At 38.3% G+C, this 19,183-nt stretch overlaps 2 protein-coding genes across 2 annotated transcripts; both read right to left on the reverse strand.

Moving 5' to 3' along the window:
• Positions 1–3,416: 3,416 nt before the first annotated feature.
• LOC139721591 (thiol S-methyltransferase TMT1A-like) lies at positions 3,417–10,289 on the reverse strand. Its single transcript, XM_071632921.1, has 2 exons — positions 8,441–10,289; positions 3,417–3,991 (listed from the first exon to the last, which is right to left on the reverse strand). The coding sequence occupies exons 1-2, from the start codon at positions 9,005–9,007 to the stop codon at positions 3,755–3,757; spliced, it is 804 nt and encodes a 267-aa protein (XP_071489022.1). The 5' UTR covers positions 9,008–10,289; the 3' UTR covers positions 3,417–3,754.
• Positions 10,290–10,837: 548 nt separating this feature from the next.
• Positions 10,838–12,913, reverse strand: LOC139721592 (thiol S-methyltransferase TMT1A-like). The gene is made up of 2 exons (XM_071632922.1): positions 12,374–12,913; positions 10,838–11,722 (listed from the first exon to the last, which is right to left on the reverse strand). The coding sequence occupies exons 1-2, from the start codon at positions 12,887–12,889 to the stop codon at positions 11,486–11,488; spliced, it is 753 nt and encodes a 250-aa protein (XP_071489023.1). The 5' UTR covers positions 12,890–12,913; the 3' UTR covers positions 10,838–11,485.
• Positions 12,914–19,183: the final 6,270 nt, after the last annotated feature.

Here is a 19,183-nt window from a genome sequence, read left to right on the forward strand (position 1 = left end):
TGCATTGATGCTCAAGGTTTTTGGGGTTTTTGGTGTTTTTGTTTTTTTTTTATAACAACCCAGCAAACAAGGTCTCTGTGTATACATTTTGAGATGTGAAAACAAATGTTCCCTTATAATGAAGGCAAATTAAAACTTTCTCACTATGACTAATTGTCATAATATATAAAGACAGAATGAAAGAAAAGTACATACACTGTGAAAGTTGTAGTTAGCAAGATATCTGCATTAATGGTAAGACATATAAACACATAATATCACATAATTTCATTACCAGGGTATATTGCAATGCAAGTTTTTGGCATGTGTAAAGTGTATCAAGAATACATCAGGAAAAAAAAAAGACTCCTGTTACTGAAAATCCATAGGGTACAATTCAGTTTTAATTCCATGTTCAAACGGTACACTTGCAATTGCCAGCATAACTGGATAATGACAAAGTCAAAACATGTTTTTGCAGATTTTAATAAACATAATGTATCCAGCAAGGCTAAATACCTCATTATCTAGACAGACATTGCAACTAAATCATGTCAAGTGGATTCAAGTTGGTGATTTTAACCCACTCCATTCTGAATTCTGAAATCCCCATAGACTTAATACACAGGCCACCAGGTTAAATTAATATTCCAGTCTTCCTTTCAACACAAACCTTTCTAATAGCTCAAAGAAATGCTTTGATTGCAGTCACGATTTGATGGAACACTGTCGCTTCTATGTAGGCATACGCCGGTGCAGTATACCGTGGAACATGTGTCAAAATTACCAGACTACAAGATTGAGCTCTCTGAGTATGCAATTAACCTTGAAAAGAGAGTAATCTTCATTAAGTGTTCCCCCGTTGATGGCATCAGTCATTTGATACCGGCAAATCTGGTCACACATGTATTTCTGCTTGATCTGGAGCGCTGTCAAAGAGTGCGGCGTGTGACACACACGTTTGGGGGCGTGCAGTCGTAATACATCTATAGGCTATTGGTATGAGTAATTTGTTTCACTAGTCTCTTTTGCTTATGCCTAAAGTTGTGCTGAACTTTGCCAAGTACAGACACATTTTCTCCCCTTTAAAAATGTAATACACTGATGACATACCTCATGTACAGTTTCCAAATGCACAATATTAATAATGATGATGATGATGATCCAATTCGTAGTAGTAGTAGTAGTAGTATAATTATAACGATAACAAAGACAGTATGTGTGATAATAATCATCATCATAATAGATTCACTGTGTAGCTCAAAGCATTACAACATGTAATGACATTAATATGTAACTTTTATTTGCATTTACCTTGATACACTTCAAGGCTAATTGTATTCTTAATAATCTGAACAGGTACGGTAGTACCCATACCTGGTATGATAATCAATGAACTCCTGTGTCTCATAGCCCATGTTCATTACTGCATTACACAGTAGGTAGGTAGGCAGTATGAGGCTCTACAGGGACAGCACTTTAGCCATCAGTTTCCTGTGATTAAAAAGCATTGCAATAGCTTGTAATGCTCCCCCACAGCTTGGTGAAAACGAATACATACATTTGTATACACACCCTTACCTGAGCAATTGAAGTAACATTTTTGCATGAATAAGTTGAAATTAGTTTCATGTTCATCTTTTTTTCATACACAGTGACACAATTAAAGACCACTTATGCAAATGACATGTAGAGATGTCATAGCCTCACAAGTGCCCAATTTCCCCTTTTCTTTCTCTTTTACATGAATAAACAAAACAGTAATCTATCGATTTTTAAACTGTTTGCTAGTAAATCATATGTGATGGCAGGAATAAGTGAATTCTTTCAACTCATGTATTCAGGAATTTTTAATCCCATTTCCTTGAAGTAATCACGATAAAACCTAGTTGGTTTGCATAATTCACCCTAAGCCACTTTTTATCCAGGGGCTTGCAGTTGCTGTTATCTAAAATGACTGTGGTTGCCATGGCAATGACCAAAACTACCAAAAGCCATTTTGTTGTCTCTCAGCTGTCATCTTGTTGCCTCCAAAATTAATGTTGCAAGGCACACTTGCTGTCAAGTGCTTTGTCAAAACCAGACCCTGGATTTGCTGGAAATACAGGACAGCAGCCTGGCTGTGCTTCATTTCGGAAGTATCAAATGGATTCCACGCAAGACATCTTGTCATCGCGTTGAAGGGTACATGTCAGGTCAGTGTGCAATTTCATTTCATGTCGCGCATTCACCGACATGCTGCTGTTTATTTCAAGCTGGTGTCTGGTTTCTCAGCCGCCACTGGAGCTGATTGCTTTGAGAGGAACATGATGCTAATTTTGCCACGCTACTCGTTAATCAGAACACCCTGCCAATCACTCAGCAGAGAGCACTGGAATCAAGCCCTACAAAGTGTGCTGCCATCTAGTGTGGACAAAGGGAACAGGATTTCCCAGTAAATCAGGACCAAACCACTGTAGTGGAACAAAGAGGTACAAACAAGGCTTCTTTACTGTCTGAAGGTCTTATCCTATTCAACCTGTGAGGCTTACAACTTTAATCACATTTTAATCCTCTTTGTGGTTGGATTAGTGGACTTAAATCTCAGGTGGGAGGGCCCAGATAGACACCTGGCATTTTACATGAAGTGGAAGAGGGTGGTATACACACTGACAGGAAACTGTTCAGGAGATGTCATATCACCCACATTATCAAGATCAATGACAAATTATATAACAAACACTAACTTGTGAAGAAAAAAAAAATTCAAAATCTTGCATTTTAGCTTTGTATCGTACCCAATAGCATCAATGTATTCTTTAAAGGACAAGTCCACCTTCATATACATAAGGATTGAGAGAATGCAGCAATATTAGTAGAACACATCAGTGAAAGTGTGAGGAAAATTGGACAATCCATTCAAAAGTTATGAATATTTTAAGTATCTCTGCAGTCACTGCTGGAAGAGAAGACTACTACAGTGTATGATGTCATATGCGTACAACTATATAAGGAAAATAAAAAGAGAATTTCACAAAACTTTACTTTTTGAATAAAGTGCACATTTCTTCGACTTGCTACTGACATATGTTAAGGGTAATATTATTCCCCCTGCCTTCTGAAAGAGAGAAGTCGAGTGTTCTTTTGTTATGCGAGAAAAATGGAAATATGTTGAATTTTCTTTATTCTTTCTTTATATCGTTGTACTCATGTGACATCACAAGCAATAGTAGTCTTTTCATCCAGCCTTGACTGAGCAGAAACTTCAAAAATTCATAACTTTTGAACGGATTGTCCGATTTTGCTCAAACTCTCACTGATGTGTTCTACTAATATTACTGCATTCACTCAACCCACATGTCTATGAAGGTGAACTTGTCCTTTAAAAAGAAAGAACAACAAAAAAAATCAAAATATCTCTTTACAAAAGACTATATGCATTGAAAGCAAAAGCACCACATATTTCAGTCAGAGGGGATGGCATCTTTTAACTACACTGAAAAAAAAAAAAAAAATGACCCATGTGCACTGTCTATTCTGATTTGCTAAGAGTTGTACATTTTGCTTGCATTGAGAATGCCTTCAGGCCACTTCTTGTATTAATGAATTGACATGGCACTCATAAAACTACACGGCACAGGCAGTAAACCAAAAATATTCAAGTGATGCAGATGAAGAACTGATGTCTGCTGCCCTCGTTGTTACAGGGTCATAAAATATCGCCCTCACAAAGTATTGCTCAGTCACCTGCAATTGCCCTAATGACGATTTCATGCCAGAGGTTGCCGAGGGGGCGCTATTTCACTGCGTAGCCATAGACATGATATTTGAAGATAGCTGGAAGGGCCTTGATTTTCTGCCTAGTGTAGCACACCTTGGAGAATCCTACCCGGTCGATGGCAATCCAGGGCTTTCGGGTGAGAGAGCAGTGGGCAACAAACTGGACGTAGGAACCCATGACCGCTTGCATGAACCGACACCATAGGTCACCGGGGTCGGACACAGTGTGGTCGATGAAGTAGAACCTGCCACCCTGAGATTGGAGCAAACAAGATTGGAAAAAGTGTTTACAACTACTGTAATCACAACAGACCAGTTTGCAACATGTGCAATGCATGTATCTAAAAGGAAATGAAACCCACACATTTGTGGATTGACATCAGTCAATGCAGCAAATTTAGTAAAATACAGTTGGCAGCAAAATTATTCAACCCCTTTCTTGTATTTTGGACACTCTGGCATAATGAATTACATTATAACTGCAGATTATTACTAAATCATCATAGTGGTGATCAGATAGATAGTTACAAGTAAATAACAGATCAGTAGCCTTTGATCTGCATATAGTTACAAACTCTGAGCATGCACATAAAGAGATTATATACGGTCCAGTGAGCACATTTGTGGTCATTTTCAGTCCTTTCGCTGATCACCGAAGCAAAACGTGAAATGCTTCATTGAACGTGGTTTGTTCACTCAATGTTTTGATAATTGACACAATATGACTGAATTTGTTTTAGGATTCTTAATACTTCAATTGGTATTTTTCATTGTACAAAAATATCTAAATGAACTAATTTCTAGTAAAAGTTGCCACCATAGAGTTTGTAAAGAGGTTTAGCCATGATATTAATAATTCAAAGTTTAAGTCATGTCAAAATGAACATAACAAAATGAACATAACATTGAAATGCTAAGAGTTGTGTATAGAATGGCAAGATATTATTTAAAATCCATAAAAACAAAAGAAATTAATTGTGATCATCAGACCATAACACGTCATGCTTCAGTGATCACAGAAAGGTCTAAAATGACCACAATGTGTTCACTGGACCGTATCTCTTCATGCATGAATGATCAAAGTTTCTAACTATATGCAAATCAAAGATTATTGATCGGGTAAGCATTTGTAATAAACTTTCTGTTCACCATTTGCATGATTTAATATCTGTAATGTTAAATATTCAGTTTGCCAGAGCGTCCATAATGCAAGGGGGTTGAATAATTCTGCTGCCAACTGTACATTTGTGAAGTTTGAGAAAAATCGGCAATTCATTCAAAAATTACGAATTTTAAAAGTTTTGGTGCCCCTATCATTGGATGAGAAAACTAAAACAGTTTGTGATGTCGTGCACAGGCATCAATAGAAAGAAAATGCAGAGAAACCAGTTTGTGATGTCATGCAAGGACAATGATAGGAAGAAAATGCACTGAGAATTTTGCAAAGTTCTATTCTTTCATGAAAAGTACACTTTCCCTCCTCTTGATACTGCAATTTTAAGGGTAATATAATTTGCGATGTTTTCTGAAAAAAATTGCTTTCACTTTACGCCATAAAAATGAAAATTGAAATCTCCTCATGTCTTTTCTATACTGTTGTCCATGTCTGACGTCATGAAATCTGATGATCTCCTCATCCAACAATGGTGGCATCAAAACTTAAATTCTTAAACTTTGAAACAAGTTGTTGTATCCACACAACAATACTGCCGCATTCCCTCAATCCACTTAAACAGAAAGATCATAAACAATATTATAAAAGATAAAAGAAATAACCAATGCATGCCATTCACAGTGCGTTTACAAGTATTGACATCAGTATTTTGTGGGCACACATGAACTGGTTGTTACAACATCGGGGGGGGGGGGGGGGGGGGCATAAATCCATAAATCAGACTTGCCCACTGAAGTCATGGCTAACTTGATGCAAATTACCCTCACTTAGATTATGGTGTTCACATATGATTTAGAAGAAAACAGAAAATTACTGTTTTTAAAAACTAAATCATCAAAGCTGGACTTTTCTTTGCTACAAATCAGACCTCTTCATAGTGCAGTTCCATATCTTGTTAAACTTTCATAATGTCTCAGACTCTCACTTCTTCTGTGGCTCTGATGTGATTTGCTAAAAGAATGGCTCAGCATCTATACAGAGACTCCAACCCAAAGCACCTTCTGCTCTGGAGATTCTCCCGCCTGAAAGCCCTAGCAAACGGGAGATTCCAAGTTGATGTGTGCGAAGCATGAAATCCCCAGGGTTCTAGATGCTCTCTGGTGCTATCTAAGGCTTATTTTTTCAACATACGTGACATACGATAGAAATAAGTGAGAAATCCTTTCCAACGGGAGACAAAGAGCCAGGGCAGGAGAAATTAACTCTCAAGCGGGAGAACGGGAGATTTTGCAAAAATTGATTTTCGGCGGGAGATCTCCCGTCGAAAACGGGAGAGTTGGAGTTTCTGTCTATATAGTTGAACTCATTGTGTGAATTTTCCATATCATGGCTATTTATGCAGACTACATGTATGCACAGACTGCCATCAGTACCCTTGCTTGGTACCTGGTTCCTAAGTTTTGCTGACTGTTAAGATGCAATGTGGTTTTTTTTTCCCTTCTTCATAGACCATCACAATGTACATTAATGATAATCAATGAAGAGCCTGTTGACAGAGACTATTACATAGACTTTGACTCCTGTCTCAATTTTCCTTTTTTTTTTTTATGACACCTGCAGCATTTCATCTCTGCAGTCAGACAAACACTCCATGTACATGTATGTGCAAATTTACTGGATGCATTTTTACAAATGCAACCAGCCTGATAATCTGAGAACAATTATACTGATCTCCACCTCTTTGTGAACCAAAAAGCTGCCAAATTCTATTAGCCGACCACATTGTGTTGAACTGAACCCAATTCAGCAATCTATGAACGATGTGAAAAATAAGAATCATGTATTATTAAGAGCATTCACTGAATACTGTCATAAAAAACTTCATCATTCCTGTTGCCTGCCAAGACTTGATTCATTTCACAGTCCAGAAAGTTTAGATTCCTTATCCAATCAGCCATTACCTGAGCAACAACATAGACAACCCACATGACAAAGGTTTCATTGCAATGTGGCATAAAATTAACAGATCTACACATTGTCATTTTAGATTTTTCAGAATCTAATGTTTTCATGACTCTAGGATCATAAGTTAGATGACACAATGATGTTGTGGCCTTGCAAGTCTCCCATGAACCTGCAATACATAAATCGCCACTCAACTTCCCTTTAAAGCAAGAAGGAAATCAGACGCAAAATTAAGAAGATGAGAAATTGTCGTCTTCTCGGGGGGGGGGGGGGGGGGGGGCACTCACGAGCTTCAGATAAAAAGAAGACTCGGTCCTTAACAACAGTCACTGAGGAATACTAAAATTTTATGATACATACATAATGTAATTTCATGACACTTGTTCATTCACAGTTAATTTCCAATTACACTGGCTGATGCACCAATCACAGAGGGATAATGGTAAGGGGTTTCATAGGTCATTCAAGCCAGGATTAGTTTTGCACTCTCTTTTTTTTTGGGGGGGGGGGCAATCCAGTCCAGTAGAAAAGCTAAACCCTGGAACTCACTTTTTAGCTGGTACCCAGTCACATTCAAGTAGACTAATAATGGTCATACATACAGCCAGTTTCCTCATCAAGGATGTACACTGTAATATATACCAACAGTAAAGCCAGTTAGGTACTGGTATTTTTCTACACAACTTTTTTGTGAAGATGAAACAATTACCAAGGGTAGGCACAATATACACAATCACACGGCATTTGCAATATTTTTTAACCAAACTGCACATATAAAATAACATGATTATTAAAATGGGACCAAAGATCAATATCAAATGACCAATCAAATCACAAGGATCTATCTAGGTGCTATATAAAATAAGATATTCTGGTAAAACAATCATTTCATCAGTGATGTGCACTGGTAAATATAGCAACCAATGGGATTAGTACCATGTGTAGATATTCCAGGTGAACATAAACAAAATCTCTTGTCTCTTGTAGAATAAGCTCTATCAAATGCACACACTTTTCCTCCTCTTCAAACACAAAGAAGCACATACCCCCCCCCCCCCCAAGATGTATACTGTAAAACATGATATATTCGCGGCATGAATTTTTCGCCAACTGCCATTGGCATTCAATGCATATAGTGTAGACAAGAACTTTCGCATGCATTTTAATTTCGCGAATCTTGGCGCTCGCGAAATTAAAATGCACGCGAAAATTCCTCGTTTTACAGTTTACACACACATGCACGCACACACACACACACACACACACACACACACACACACTACAGAATCACAGTGAAAGACATTTCTCCACCCCACCCCTCCTATTTTAAATTTTTGTTTTGGGGACCCTTTCACTCTCGTGTGTGTTCTTTCTTCCTTAAGTTGGCTTTGTAGACTGAATTGCAAAACATTTTGTGTCAAAGAGCAATTCAAAGTTCTGCACCTGTTATAGTACAAACCTAGGAGCAAGTCACATTTTTGAATACATTGTAGATAACAGTAAACTGTGAGGAACACTGGGAAAATAGTAAATTTTGGTAAAGGCTTTATCATGCAGTGAAACCTACCTTACATTTATTAAAACAACAACAATCGAACAAAAAATGACAGGATGCAAACTCACCGGTTTCAAGATGCGGTGAACTTCACCGATGACAGCAGCGACATCTCGGACAGAGCATAAGGCGAGGGTGCTGACCACAATGTCCTGTGAGGCATCCGCTATGTGCTCCTTCAGATTCTCCGCCTCTGCGCAGACAAACCCCGTCACCCGCAGGTTGGGATACGCGGCCGAGTTCTCCACAACGGCCTTCATGAAGTGACGGTTCGGCTCGACGACGGTCAGCGAGGTGTCTGGAGGGTAGTAGCCGAAATTCACTCCCGGTCCGCAGCCAATCTCCACTGCTCGTATCCTCTTGCCGCTGTGGTCACTCTTGTTGTTCTGGTCACTCTTGTCGTCTCCTGCGTCCATCTTCGCCCCGAAGCTGGACATCTGTGAGAGGAGTTTTTCCTTCTGTACCTTGAAGGCTTTGTGGTGCATCTCCGCATAGCCGTCGTAAAACTTCACGTACATAACCGGCTGATACCGTCTGAAGACAAACAGGAACACTCTGAGACAGAGAAAGAGGATCGCAAGGGGAACGACATATCGCCGAAAATAGTCCCCGATTTCACTGTCTTCAGTTGCCATGGTACCAACTTGTGACAATGTGCCTCATGCAGGTGAATTGTTTGAACAGCTTATTTAGAGTTCTGCTCCCCAAGTTCAGCATAGAAACGCTGTGTCTGTGGCAGCACGTGGTACAAATGCAAGGTGCTTGGCTACAAATTCATGTCATTGGAACCTCCACAGCTCTGAATGAAAGAGACCTCTATTTGCCTGTGAGATTTAAAGGCAGGTGACCTACAAAGTCCAAAGGTCTCCACTCTCCTCCAGAAAGAGCCGCTTGTTAGTCTTATCTTCAGACGAAGTAACCTTTATACTCTTCCACACTTCATAATGAAGTGACTTGTTTTAAAGGAGATCTGTAGAAATAGTCTTAGCTCTAAAACTGCAACATGAACTACTTTTATACAATCTCTTCCCTCCATATATCTTCTTCTCTGCAGAATTATCACCAAAAGAAACTGTGGGTTATCACGTCCAATCACTTGGGATATTCTGTTACAATGTATGTTAAAATCAGGGCTGGCACTGTGTTTTTAAAAGTGGGAGGGGGGAGCAGTTTATATTTCTGGTGTCACTTCCGGGTTTAATCAGCTGAGAAAAAGGGTTTAAGTGCAATTTTATGGTGCCATTTGAGGGGGGGGGGGGGTAGGGGCACATGCTTCAATTCTTAGAAACTTCTAGTATTATGCAAAAACAAAAGGGGGGCCACTCAAACCCATCATCACCAACCCTCCCGTTGTGCAGGCCCTAAAAATAATTACATGATGCAAGGTACAACTTGTACTTCTGGTACAGAACCAACCAATATGCTCACAGCTAATAAATGAATGTCTAGCTACTGTCTTAGTCACTCCATTTGACAATAATAATGTGTACTTTCACCCTACAATCAGCAGATAACAAAACTTATTCTGTGGCTGTCGTCTACAAAGAATGGACAAGGGTCTGTGTTTAACAAGCTGAGCATGTTTGCCATACAATGAACATTGAACTCGCAGTGGAAAGCTGTACTACATGTACATACTTAAAAGAGCATTTAGTTTAATAAACTCAAAGTGGGTGTGGCTTGCCAGTCAAGCAATGAAGACATTTTACATTGCAGTACCAGTGCATTTGAATTCTAAGCATACACTGCTGTATACTTGACTAGGAGAGCTCTTTACTTTTTTTTATTCCCTACCATTGGTTTCTGCAGCTCAATACTTGACACATCAATATCCTACTCTGTAAAACTACAGATTTCCATCATTACATTACAGCTTACTACATTTCTAATCATAATGCAATAAAATGATTTTTACAGAAATACTTGTTTGAAAAGAACTACCTCTTGGTTATGTGCAACATGTTTACTATTTCTATTCATGATAATACTGGTGAAGTAATCAATATTACAGCATCCTATCTCTTTATGGAGGTTAACTTTCACAGTGCTGGTAGAGCTCTCAAAAAACTTTTAGTCTGAAAATAGTGCGACCATAGAGTTTCCTTGGAGTACCCTGTCCACTCAGATATCTACATTTACTTAATATGGGCTGCTTAGTTTGGATATTTTCACAAGATGTGGTACCACTTTAGAGCAGGTCATCTTTTTCTTTTATACAAAGCTACTAATTTCAATCCATCTGACATCACCATGCCTAGCAAGCAACAATGAACTCTAATACATGTACAATCTTTTATTCTTTTCGAATTCTTACAGGAAATACAAAATTAACAAAAGCGCATATTGTAATAAGCTCGCTATCATCTGTGCTGATCAGAATGAAAAGTCATAGCAATTTCAGTGTCCGAGTACGCTGGAAACATAAAGCCAAAACATGACATTAGTTCGCCAAAACAAAATCCCAACACAATCTTATTATAATGAATTATCAAAGGCATAATGTCAACAATGTGATCTACATTCATGATATTGGTGGGTTTGAAAACATACAGACATAGCATGTTTTCTTTGAAAATTTAAAGAATATTCTGTACAACTGCTTACAAGTACTATGAGATCACTGCATTGAATGTCATCATCTTTGAATGCAGCATTTTTGGTTTTCTTCGGAGATAGGTTTGACAAAAACAAAAACAAAAACAAAAACAATAAAAAACAAAATAAAAAACAATCCCAATTTGGAATGCAGATAGAAAGAAGACACACCAGTCTCAGAATGGATATGAAGGGGAAAAAAAGAATATCTGGGCCAGGATCAAACCTGAATTTGTCATTACTGAAATGCAGACATTTCTAGACAGAAAAAACCTACATCTACAGCTTGTCTAGATCATGCAAATACTACCTTCAACTCTAGCCAGTGCTACTAGGTGAAAGTCATGTGCACTAGACCAAACTTAATTAAAACAAACACTTTCCTTGCTAAATCATTCGGTCAAATTCCTTAGAAAACAAACAAGCAAACTTCCTTCAACTGTAAAGCTTATTTACTATTATGAAAGAAAAGAGAAAAAATCTGAAAAAAGGAGCAAATCCACTATCGCCTTTTCCTCCTATTTGACAGCACAGCCAAACACATGCCACTTGAAGAGGCTAGGAAGGGATCCAATTTGAGTCTTGGTGTACTGGACTTTGGAGAATCCTGCCCGATCCACAGTCACCCACGGGGTTCTGGTCAAATTGCACTCGGCAAGGGCATAGAAGGCCGGAGCAAGGAGCCGCTGAAAGATATGGGACCAGCATCCCTTCTTGTGTGCTTCCGTGTGTTCGATGAAGTAGAAATGTCCTCCCTGCGGCAGAAACAAGTTGCATGGATCAGAGAGATTCAATACAGAAGTCCTTTATAATCCAGTTTTATTCTCTATTTGCTTTTTCCCCCCATTGAAACCATTTGTAATGTAATTCCTTATAGGATCTAATGATTAATATTAAATGTCCCTATACAAATGCAGAATTTGGCTAATTGCTGGCAAAATGATTAAACTCAGTCTTGTTTGTGCAGAACAATATGAATTAAACTATAAAAAAGCATTTGTGAGATTGGTGAAAACCCAAACCTAGATGGTCTATATTCCATCTTTTTAGATATTTCAAGTAAAGGAAAGCAAATGGCAAAGATATAAATTAATAGCAAAGACAATAGATTGATGAATTTAATGAGATGAACATTTATTTATTTTTTCTTTTTGGTAAAAAGTTGACATGATAAAAATTTGTACCAGGTTTTTTTTGTTTGTTTTAACATAACTAATTTATAAAACAAATATTTTTTCTCTAATGCATATTTATTAGGATTGTGATAGGCATGTTATTTTCAATATCATCATCATCATCATCATCATTATTATTATTATTATTATTATCATCATTATTATTATTATCATCATTGTTCTAACTGGTTTTTCAATACAATGTCAATGTACCAAAAAATTCAAACATACTGGTTTGAGCACACGGTAGACCTCGCTCACAACCGCCTCGAGGTCCTGGACGGAGCAGAGGGTGAGGGTACTGACTACTGCGTCTTGGCTCCCGTCTGCGACGTGCTCTTTCAAATCTTCCGCTCCCATAGCAAGGAAGTTTGCGATTTCCAGCGATGAAAATTTCGCCGCGTTACTCGCTACATCAGTCTTGAAGTTCTCATTCGGTTCGACGACAGTCAGGGAAGTATTCGGCGGGTACATAGCAAAGTTGCTGCCAGGTCCACATCCGATTTCCAGAGCAAAGCATCGCTTGTTCTCCTGAGAGAGCGAGGAAATTCCAGCAAACAGCTTCTCCTTGTGTTTCTGTATTGCTTCGTGATGTATTCTGCTCACCCGCCTACAGAAACTTGCAAAAACAGGAGGGAAGATTTTCCTGTAGATGAAGACAATTAATCGAATGCCAATGATTACTGCTGCAATGGGCAGCAGAAAACGTTGGAAATATTCTGCCATCTCCGCGTCAATACCAGCCATAATGTACGGATGTTGCTTGAATGACTGCTAGATACCATGTGCTGTTACAATGTGGATAATATGTAAGTGAATGTGGTGGACGCGTGAATGATGATGTGTTGAATGAATGGGGAGGCTGCCGCGCGCAGAATCGGAGTGTACATTATCACCACAATCATGTAAACACGATAATCAATCAGTGCTCAGCATAGAGGTCTACCCCGTGCAACTCGCCCTGTAAAACTCTCCCATCTCGCTCTAGCAGTCGGGGCACAATCGGCCAGAATTATATCACAGTCAAACCTGCCTTAGCGTCCACCTGTCTATAGCGACCATCTGTCTGACTGTCCTAACGGCCACTGAAAAATCCCCCCGAGAGAAAAACCCTGTTAAAGACCCACCCTGTGCATAGCGGCCACCTGTCTAACGCGGCCAGTGGCCAAGTCATCTTCACGACTGTACACATGCTACTGTGCAACAATTTCATAAACACCGCCACCGGCATTGTTCAATACATGAAACACACGTGTGCATACGTACACATCAGATGTACGTAAGTACCTACTGATGTATACAACGATGACACATGTACATGTATGTAGGCAATGCATCACACGAAGTTGAATAACCTGTCTATAGCGGCCACCTGTATATAGCTGCCACTTTTTTCGTCTCCCTTGGGTGGCCGCTATAGATAGGTTTGACTGTAGTACATGACTGTATACACTCACTAAGCACTAACTCCTGCATACTTTCTTTGCTTTTTTTTCTCATCACAGCATTGGTAGAACGTAATATTCTTTGTTTTCTGGTGGCGGGTTTATCTTTTCTCGGGGTGGAACCTTCGCAAAGCAATTGGTTTTGTTGGGTTGTTTTTTAATTAAAACATAACTCTTTTTTCTTTAACAGAATACTGTATATCGAGTTTGATTTTTTGAAGAGCCAAAAGTGTGTGTGTGTGTGGGGGGGGGGGTGAGGATGCTGCACCGCAGTTCTGGGTACTGTACATGGGTATGGATATGCGATATTTAACACAGTTTAAACCTCGGTCCCTGGTCCATACTTGATAAGATACGGTGCACCGGGTCCTCCAGAAAGGCTCCTTGGAATGCCATCCGATGAGCAAAGATAAATTATTAGGGGGAGTCCATTTGGGTGCAGTGATCAATTCTACCTGAGATCCTCAAAGAACCTTCAACGGATCGATCTCCTGTGATTCTGAGTTTCCGCCTTCAACCCGAGGAATGATCGGCGAGTCAGTACTTAGCATCCTAATAATACAGGTCAGTGAATCCGATATGATTATCTCAAACAAGCCTTTCAGGCAAAAGCAGGAATAGTGCATAGTGAACATTCCGAATGTTGATCTAAATATAGGTTTTCCCGGCCAATTTCGCACTTTTGTCAGTCCAATTCCTATATAATTGCTGCGTTCAATTTTTTAGCAAAATTTAGAGTAGATGACATGTTCGGTAGTTCAATTTTATGATCTCTTCATTCAAATTCATTTTGGGAGCATTCAAATTACCTTTAGCCTCATTCTAATTACTAGTAACACTTTTTCAATAGAAATTCGTAAAACAAGCGCCATTTCGTTATTCGTTCATTCAATTTAGAATGACATAGTCACGTGATCACGGACATGCCGCACTCGTTCATTCAAATTCATTTTTGGGGCATCCAATTTAACATCTTTTGCAGTCAATTTAGCACGCATGTTTATGCTTTGGTTCTTTCTTTATTTGTTTTTTGCCAACATATTTATTGTTTTGCAAGCGTCATTACATTTCATATTTTCGTACTTATTTTAGAGATTTTGGAAACAGTTTTTTTTTTCTTCAATGTGCTTAGTGATTCTTCCAGTCCGAAGATATAGTGCATCATGTGGCCACAACTTATCTGGCCGTTGAGTGCTTTATTTCGAGTGTGTCGGCCAGTTCTAGGAAGTCAAGGTTTAATGATCATGAAATGTTCCTATAATTCTTTTTCTGTCTTCTTGATAAATACGTCTGCATCTAACTTGTGCTGTCATGACTGTAGGAAGATGAAGTTAATTTGTAGTATTGGTACATAGGCCTAAAATGACATGTAAGAAAGAAAAGGGGCGTTACAGAACAACAAACTCGAGTTATATATGGTAACAAATATGATACTTTTACTGCTTAACAGTGCGTGGATGAAACAAAAAGTCACATAGAAATACGCGTTTAATGTTATCACCTTTTCAAAAAAGAAATAACATGACGTTGATTTGAATGAACATGTTAGGAATTTGACTGCCCATACGCGAAATTGAATGACTGAAATACCCCTTTCGGCCAGTGTTGGCGAATTTGAATGACTGAAGAGCACGTGCCAATTTGAATGCTCATTTTACGAAATCGAAAGGCACATGTGCAAATTTCACTGATCGAAATGCTAAATTGAACGACAAAGTTGCAATTTTGAATGACAGAATGTGCAGTGACGAGGATTTTCGCTAAATTGAATGAACCTTTTATCAAATGGACTGACAAAAGTGCGAAATTGGCCGGGAAAACCTATATTATGATGATGGTGATGATGACTCCGATGATGATGATGATGATGATGATGATGGAACAGCATCTATATAGCGCCTTTCATCTGAAGAAAATGAATATTCAAAGGCGTCCTAGTTTGTTGTTGTTGTTATTTTTTATTCAAAGCTCAAACCTGAATACAATACACAGCAATACAAGCTCTGGCGTCGCAACAGCTAGATAGGGACATTTCTACGACAGCAACTTTGGTGAACTTGAGCATTAATGTTCTTTTTCTATACTGGGTATACTGATACTTCACTCGGAAAAGTGATATATTTCTCGACGTTCCTTTCTACGACAGCAACTTTGGTGAACTTGAGCAATTAATGTTCTTTTCCTATACTGATACTACACTCGGAAAAGTGATATACAGTTGTATTTCTCGACGTTTAAAGGTGCCAATTCTTACTCTTCTTATTATTTCGTCTTGACCAATCAGGAAAAACTGTACAAAAGTATGGTGCAGAAATAAGAAGGCCGAGTAAATTATGGCCGATGCTTGATATGATCTCAAAGCGGTCGATTGCGTAACAACCACGCCGTAAAGTCGCATGTGCGTCCAAGGCCCTTTATGTGTCACGTGATAAGAAAAGAGTGGCTACAACAAAGATGGAAACCACAGAGATACACCCCCACCCCTCCCCCCCCCCCCCTCCCCCCGTAATCCTTGTTGCGTTGTACATGTACTAGTGTATACGGTGTAGGCATTTAATTCTTATTCAAACGAACGATGATTCAATTCATTTAAAAAGCAAACAATGATAATCATGACGATGCAAATTGAGACAACATTGATTACAAAAACTCAAGTCATCATCTTGTTTGATAGACAACTACATTAAATTGGAGGATAATGTCAATATTATCCTGTTGTGGGGTTGTTTTCGTAGCATGTGCACCGGCATGTGCAAAGTAGAAGTCAAATATTTTTACATTTTTAATGTCTCACGGCTTTTGTTTGTGATAATTTGTCATTATGATAGAAGTTCGGAACTTTGGCTCTCCATCAATAAGAAGCATCTTTGGTGAAAATCAATAGTCTGCTACAGCCCCCCCCCAAACAAACAAACAAACAAACAAACTAATAATAAAACAAAAACTTTCTAAAGAAAGAGAAAAATATTCCCTACAGAATGCTACAAATATGATAACAATCAGATCAGAAATAAGGAAGACATGACATTTTGAAATTTCACCTTTTTTTTTGAAAACATTTCTTGATCAATCCTTGAATATTCGAATAAGCGAGTTCATGTCATATCCTCACAATTTTTCATGTATTCTATACATGAATTTTGGAAAAATTGTTATTCTTACCTTATGCAAGTAAAAGCATGTTCCCATACCAGGTAATATCAGAGTTAACTTTGTTCTCCGTTTGTGGTTTCAAGACCAGTTTTATAATTATTCATACAGCTGATGAGATTTTCGTAATAATATTGTGAAAGCATGACATTGTCAACTTGTTGGTTTTAATATTCGTAAGCACTGGTCGAAAAAATGTCTTTAAAAAAAAGTAAAATTTCAAAATGTCATATCTTCCTTATTTCTTATCCGATTTTTGTCCCTTTTTTTTGGGGGGGGGGGGGGTGATTCTGTCGGGAATATTTTTTCTTTCTTTTGAAGTTTATTTATTATTGGAGTGGATTTTCTCTCTCATCCGAGAGTGAAAAGTCTGCTGTTCCGACGGTTCAATTGGGCGAAAATGTCATAAGGTTCGTTAATCCGAAAATGAAAATGCAATTTTGGATTAACCAACCTTTGGAATAACGAATAAAGTATAGGACAATCACCCAAGAGATAATCCCCTCGACGCTACCACCCCTCCCCCCCCCCCCCCAATCCCGGAACAGCTATAGCGTGAGGACAATAACCAAGGAGGTATGAGAGTTCTCTCATACCTCCTTGGTATAACGCCATGACGATTTCCCTTTGTGATACAGGACGATAACCCCCTCCTCCTCCACAACACAACATCTGAGTGATTACTATCAATGACTATATCCTGTGGGAGGGTGGGGAGAAGTGGGACAAAAAATGTGATTTGATGAAAATGCTCGTATAACTCTTCTGATATTTATAGAATGGGGCACTCGTGTCTCGGACCAAAAGACTACATGCTAGGCCACGTGATATTCCTAAAAGTCTCATATTTGTGTCATTATTGACTCATTTAAAAAAGGCTTACTGAACCGGGAGAAGTGGGCCACCCCATGGGAGAAGTGGGACATTGGTTGAGGTGAAGTGGGACGAACAGTAACTATAGGCTTAGACAATATTACAAGCATATTTTTCTTTTCTTTTCTTTTTTTATTGGTGTGATGTTTCTTTGTTGTTTTTGTTCCTTGATGTATATTTGATGGAAATTGCGTACTATTTATTGTTTGTAAGGGAATCGGCCTCGATAGGCTTCATACGGCCTTTACTGATCCCTCACGTGCTATGTCTGTTTGTATATTTTTCTCTTCTGTTTTATTGTGAACGTGATGTTTTCTTTTTAGCATGTGAAATAAATTTGAATTTGAATTTGAATTTGAATTTGATATCATATAATAATATGTGTGTGTGTGTGTTTGTGTGTGTGTGTGCGCGCTCGCGCGTGTAGGCCCTATATGTGTGTGTGTTTGAATATTTACACATGAAGAGTTTCATTGGAAAACGTGATACAATAGTGTCTAATCCATTATGGTCCATCAGAGAAAGTTGCATTAACATTTTTTATATCAACTATTTTTATCATATCTTTGAATACAGGAAGAAGTAGGACATTGATGATGTCCCAGTTTACCCCAGTAAACCCCCCCCCCAAAAAAAAAAAATCAAAATGGCAGCTAATATTACAATTTAGCTAATTTTTGCAAAATCTTTTAATACAAATGATTGAAACTCATAAGACCTACATAACATGCCAAAGTGCCTGCTAAAGCCGTATGATGAATAATATTCAGAAAGCATTTTACAATGAATGCAAAAAAAAAAATATATATATATATATATATAAAAACTGTGTCCGGAAAAATAATTCAAAATTAAACTCTCCTGCAGAGTTGTTGGAGAGCAGTCATTGTGCTTGTACTCTGATGCCAAATGCCTAATAACTTGAAATCTGATTAGTTCAAAACTTTTTTGAGATACACATGAGAGGTATCCCACTTCTCCCGCGTTCACTCCACTCTCCCCTGTAATGGTATCCAAAGGGAATCCCCTTGCTCCTGGGATAATTACTATAATAGCTTGTGTTCATGAAATCACGTTATGAGTCGATTGTTATTCTGAAGATCCGTAATTCGCAAAACACACAAATTTTGTTCACCTAGATCCTACAAAGTAGATATTCGTTATCCGAATATGAAATAGGTCTTATCGTTTCATCCGAATATTCTAACGTTATATTCCGAAGCGGGATTAGAAACCTGGCCCGTTTCTATAGAAACTTTGCGTTTAAACCATCTCAAAAAGAAAAGAAAATCAAATGCAGGTGTATCAAATCACGTGCAACTTTGCATTTAAAAGCAAGTGCGATGCTGAAAAGACTTGCGTTTGATAATCATACAAAACTAGAAAATTGTATGAAACTGAAACTCACCGAGTTGTGTTTAAACGCAACTCTAAAAACTCAAATGCAAATCCATCAAATCACACGCAACGATGTATTTAAACGCAAGAGCGTTGCGAAAAGACTTGTGGTTCTTCGTACGAAACTTGACACTGCATCTCTGTTATCGTATAAAAAAATAAAAAAATAACCAAC

The sequence above is a fragment of the Diadema antillarum genome, unplaced genomic scaffold, assembly GCF_040938485.1.
Source record: "Diadema antillarum isolate AM-2024a unplaced genomic scaffold, OU_Dant_1.0 scf00000146, whole genome shotgun sequence".
Classification (NCBI taxonomy): domain Eukaryota; kingdom Metazoa; phylum Echinodermata; class Echinoidea; order Diadematoida; family Diadematidae; genus Diadema; species Diadema antillarum.

Coding starts and splice junctions, on each gene's coding strand:
- LOC139721591 (XM_071632921.1), bottom strand. CDS start 9,007: ATGGCAACTGAAGACAGTGAAATCGGGGACTATTTTCGGCGATATGTC. Junction 3,992..8,440: donor TTCACCGCATCTTGAAACCG/GTGAGTTTGCAT, acceptor CTCCAATCTCAG/GGTGGCAGGTTCTACTTCAT.
- LOC139721592 (XM_071632922.1), bottom strand. CDS start 12,889: ATGGCTGGTATTGACGCGGAGATGGCAGAATATTTCCAACGTTTTCTG. Junction 11,723..12,373: donor TCTACCGTGTGCTCAAACCA/GTATGTTTGAAT, acceptor TTTCTGCCGCAG/GGAGGACATTTCTACTTCAT.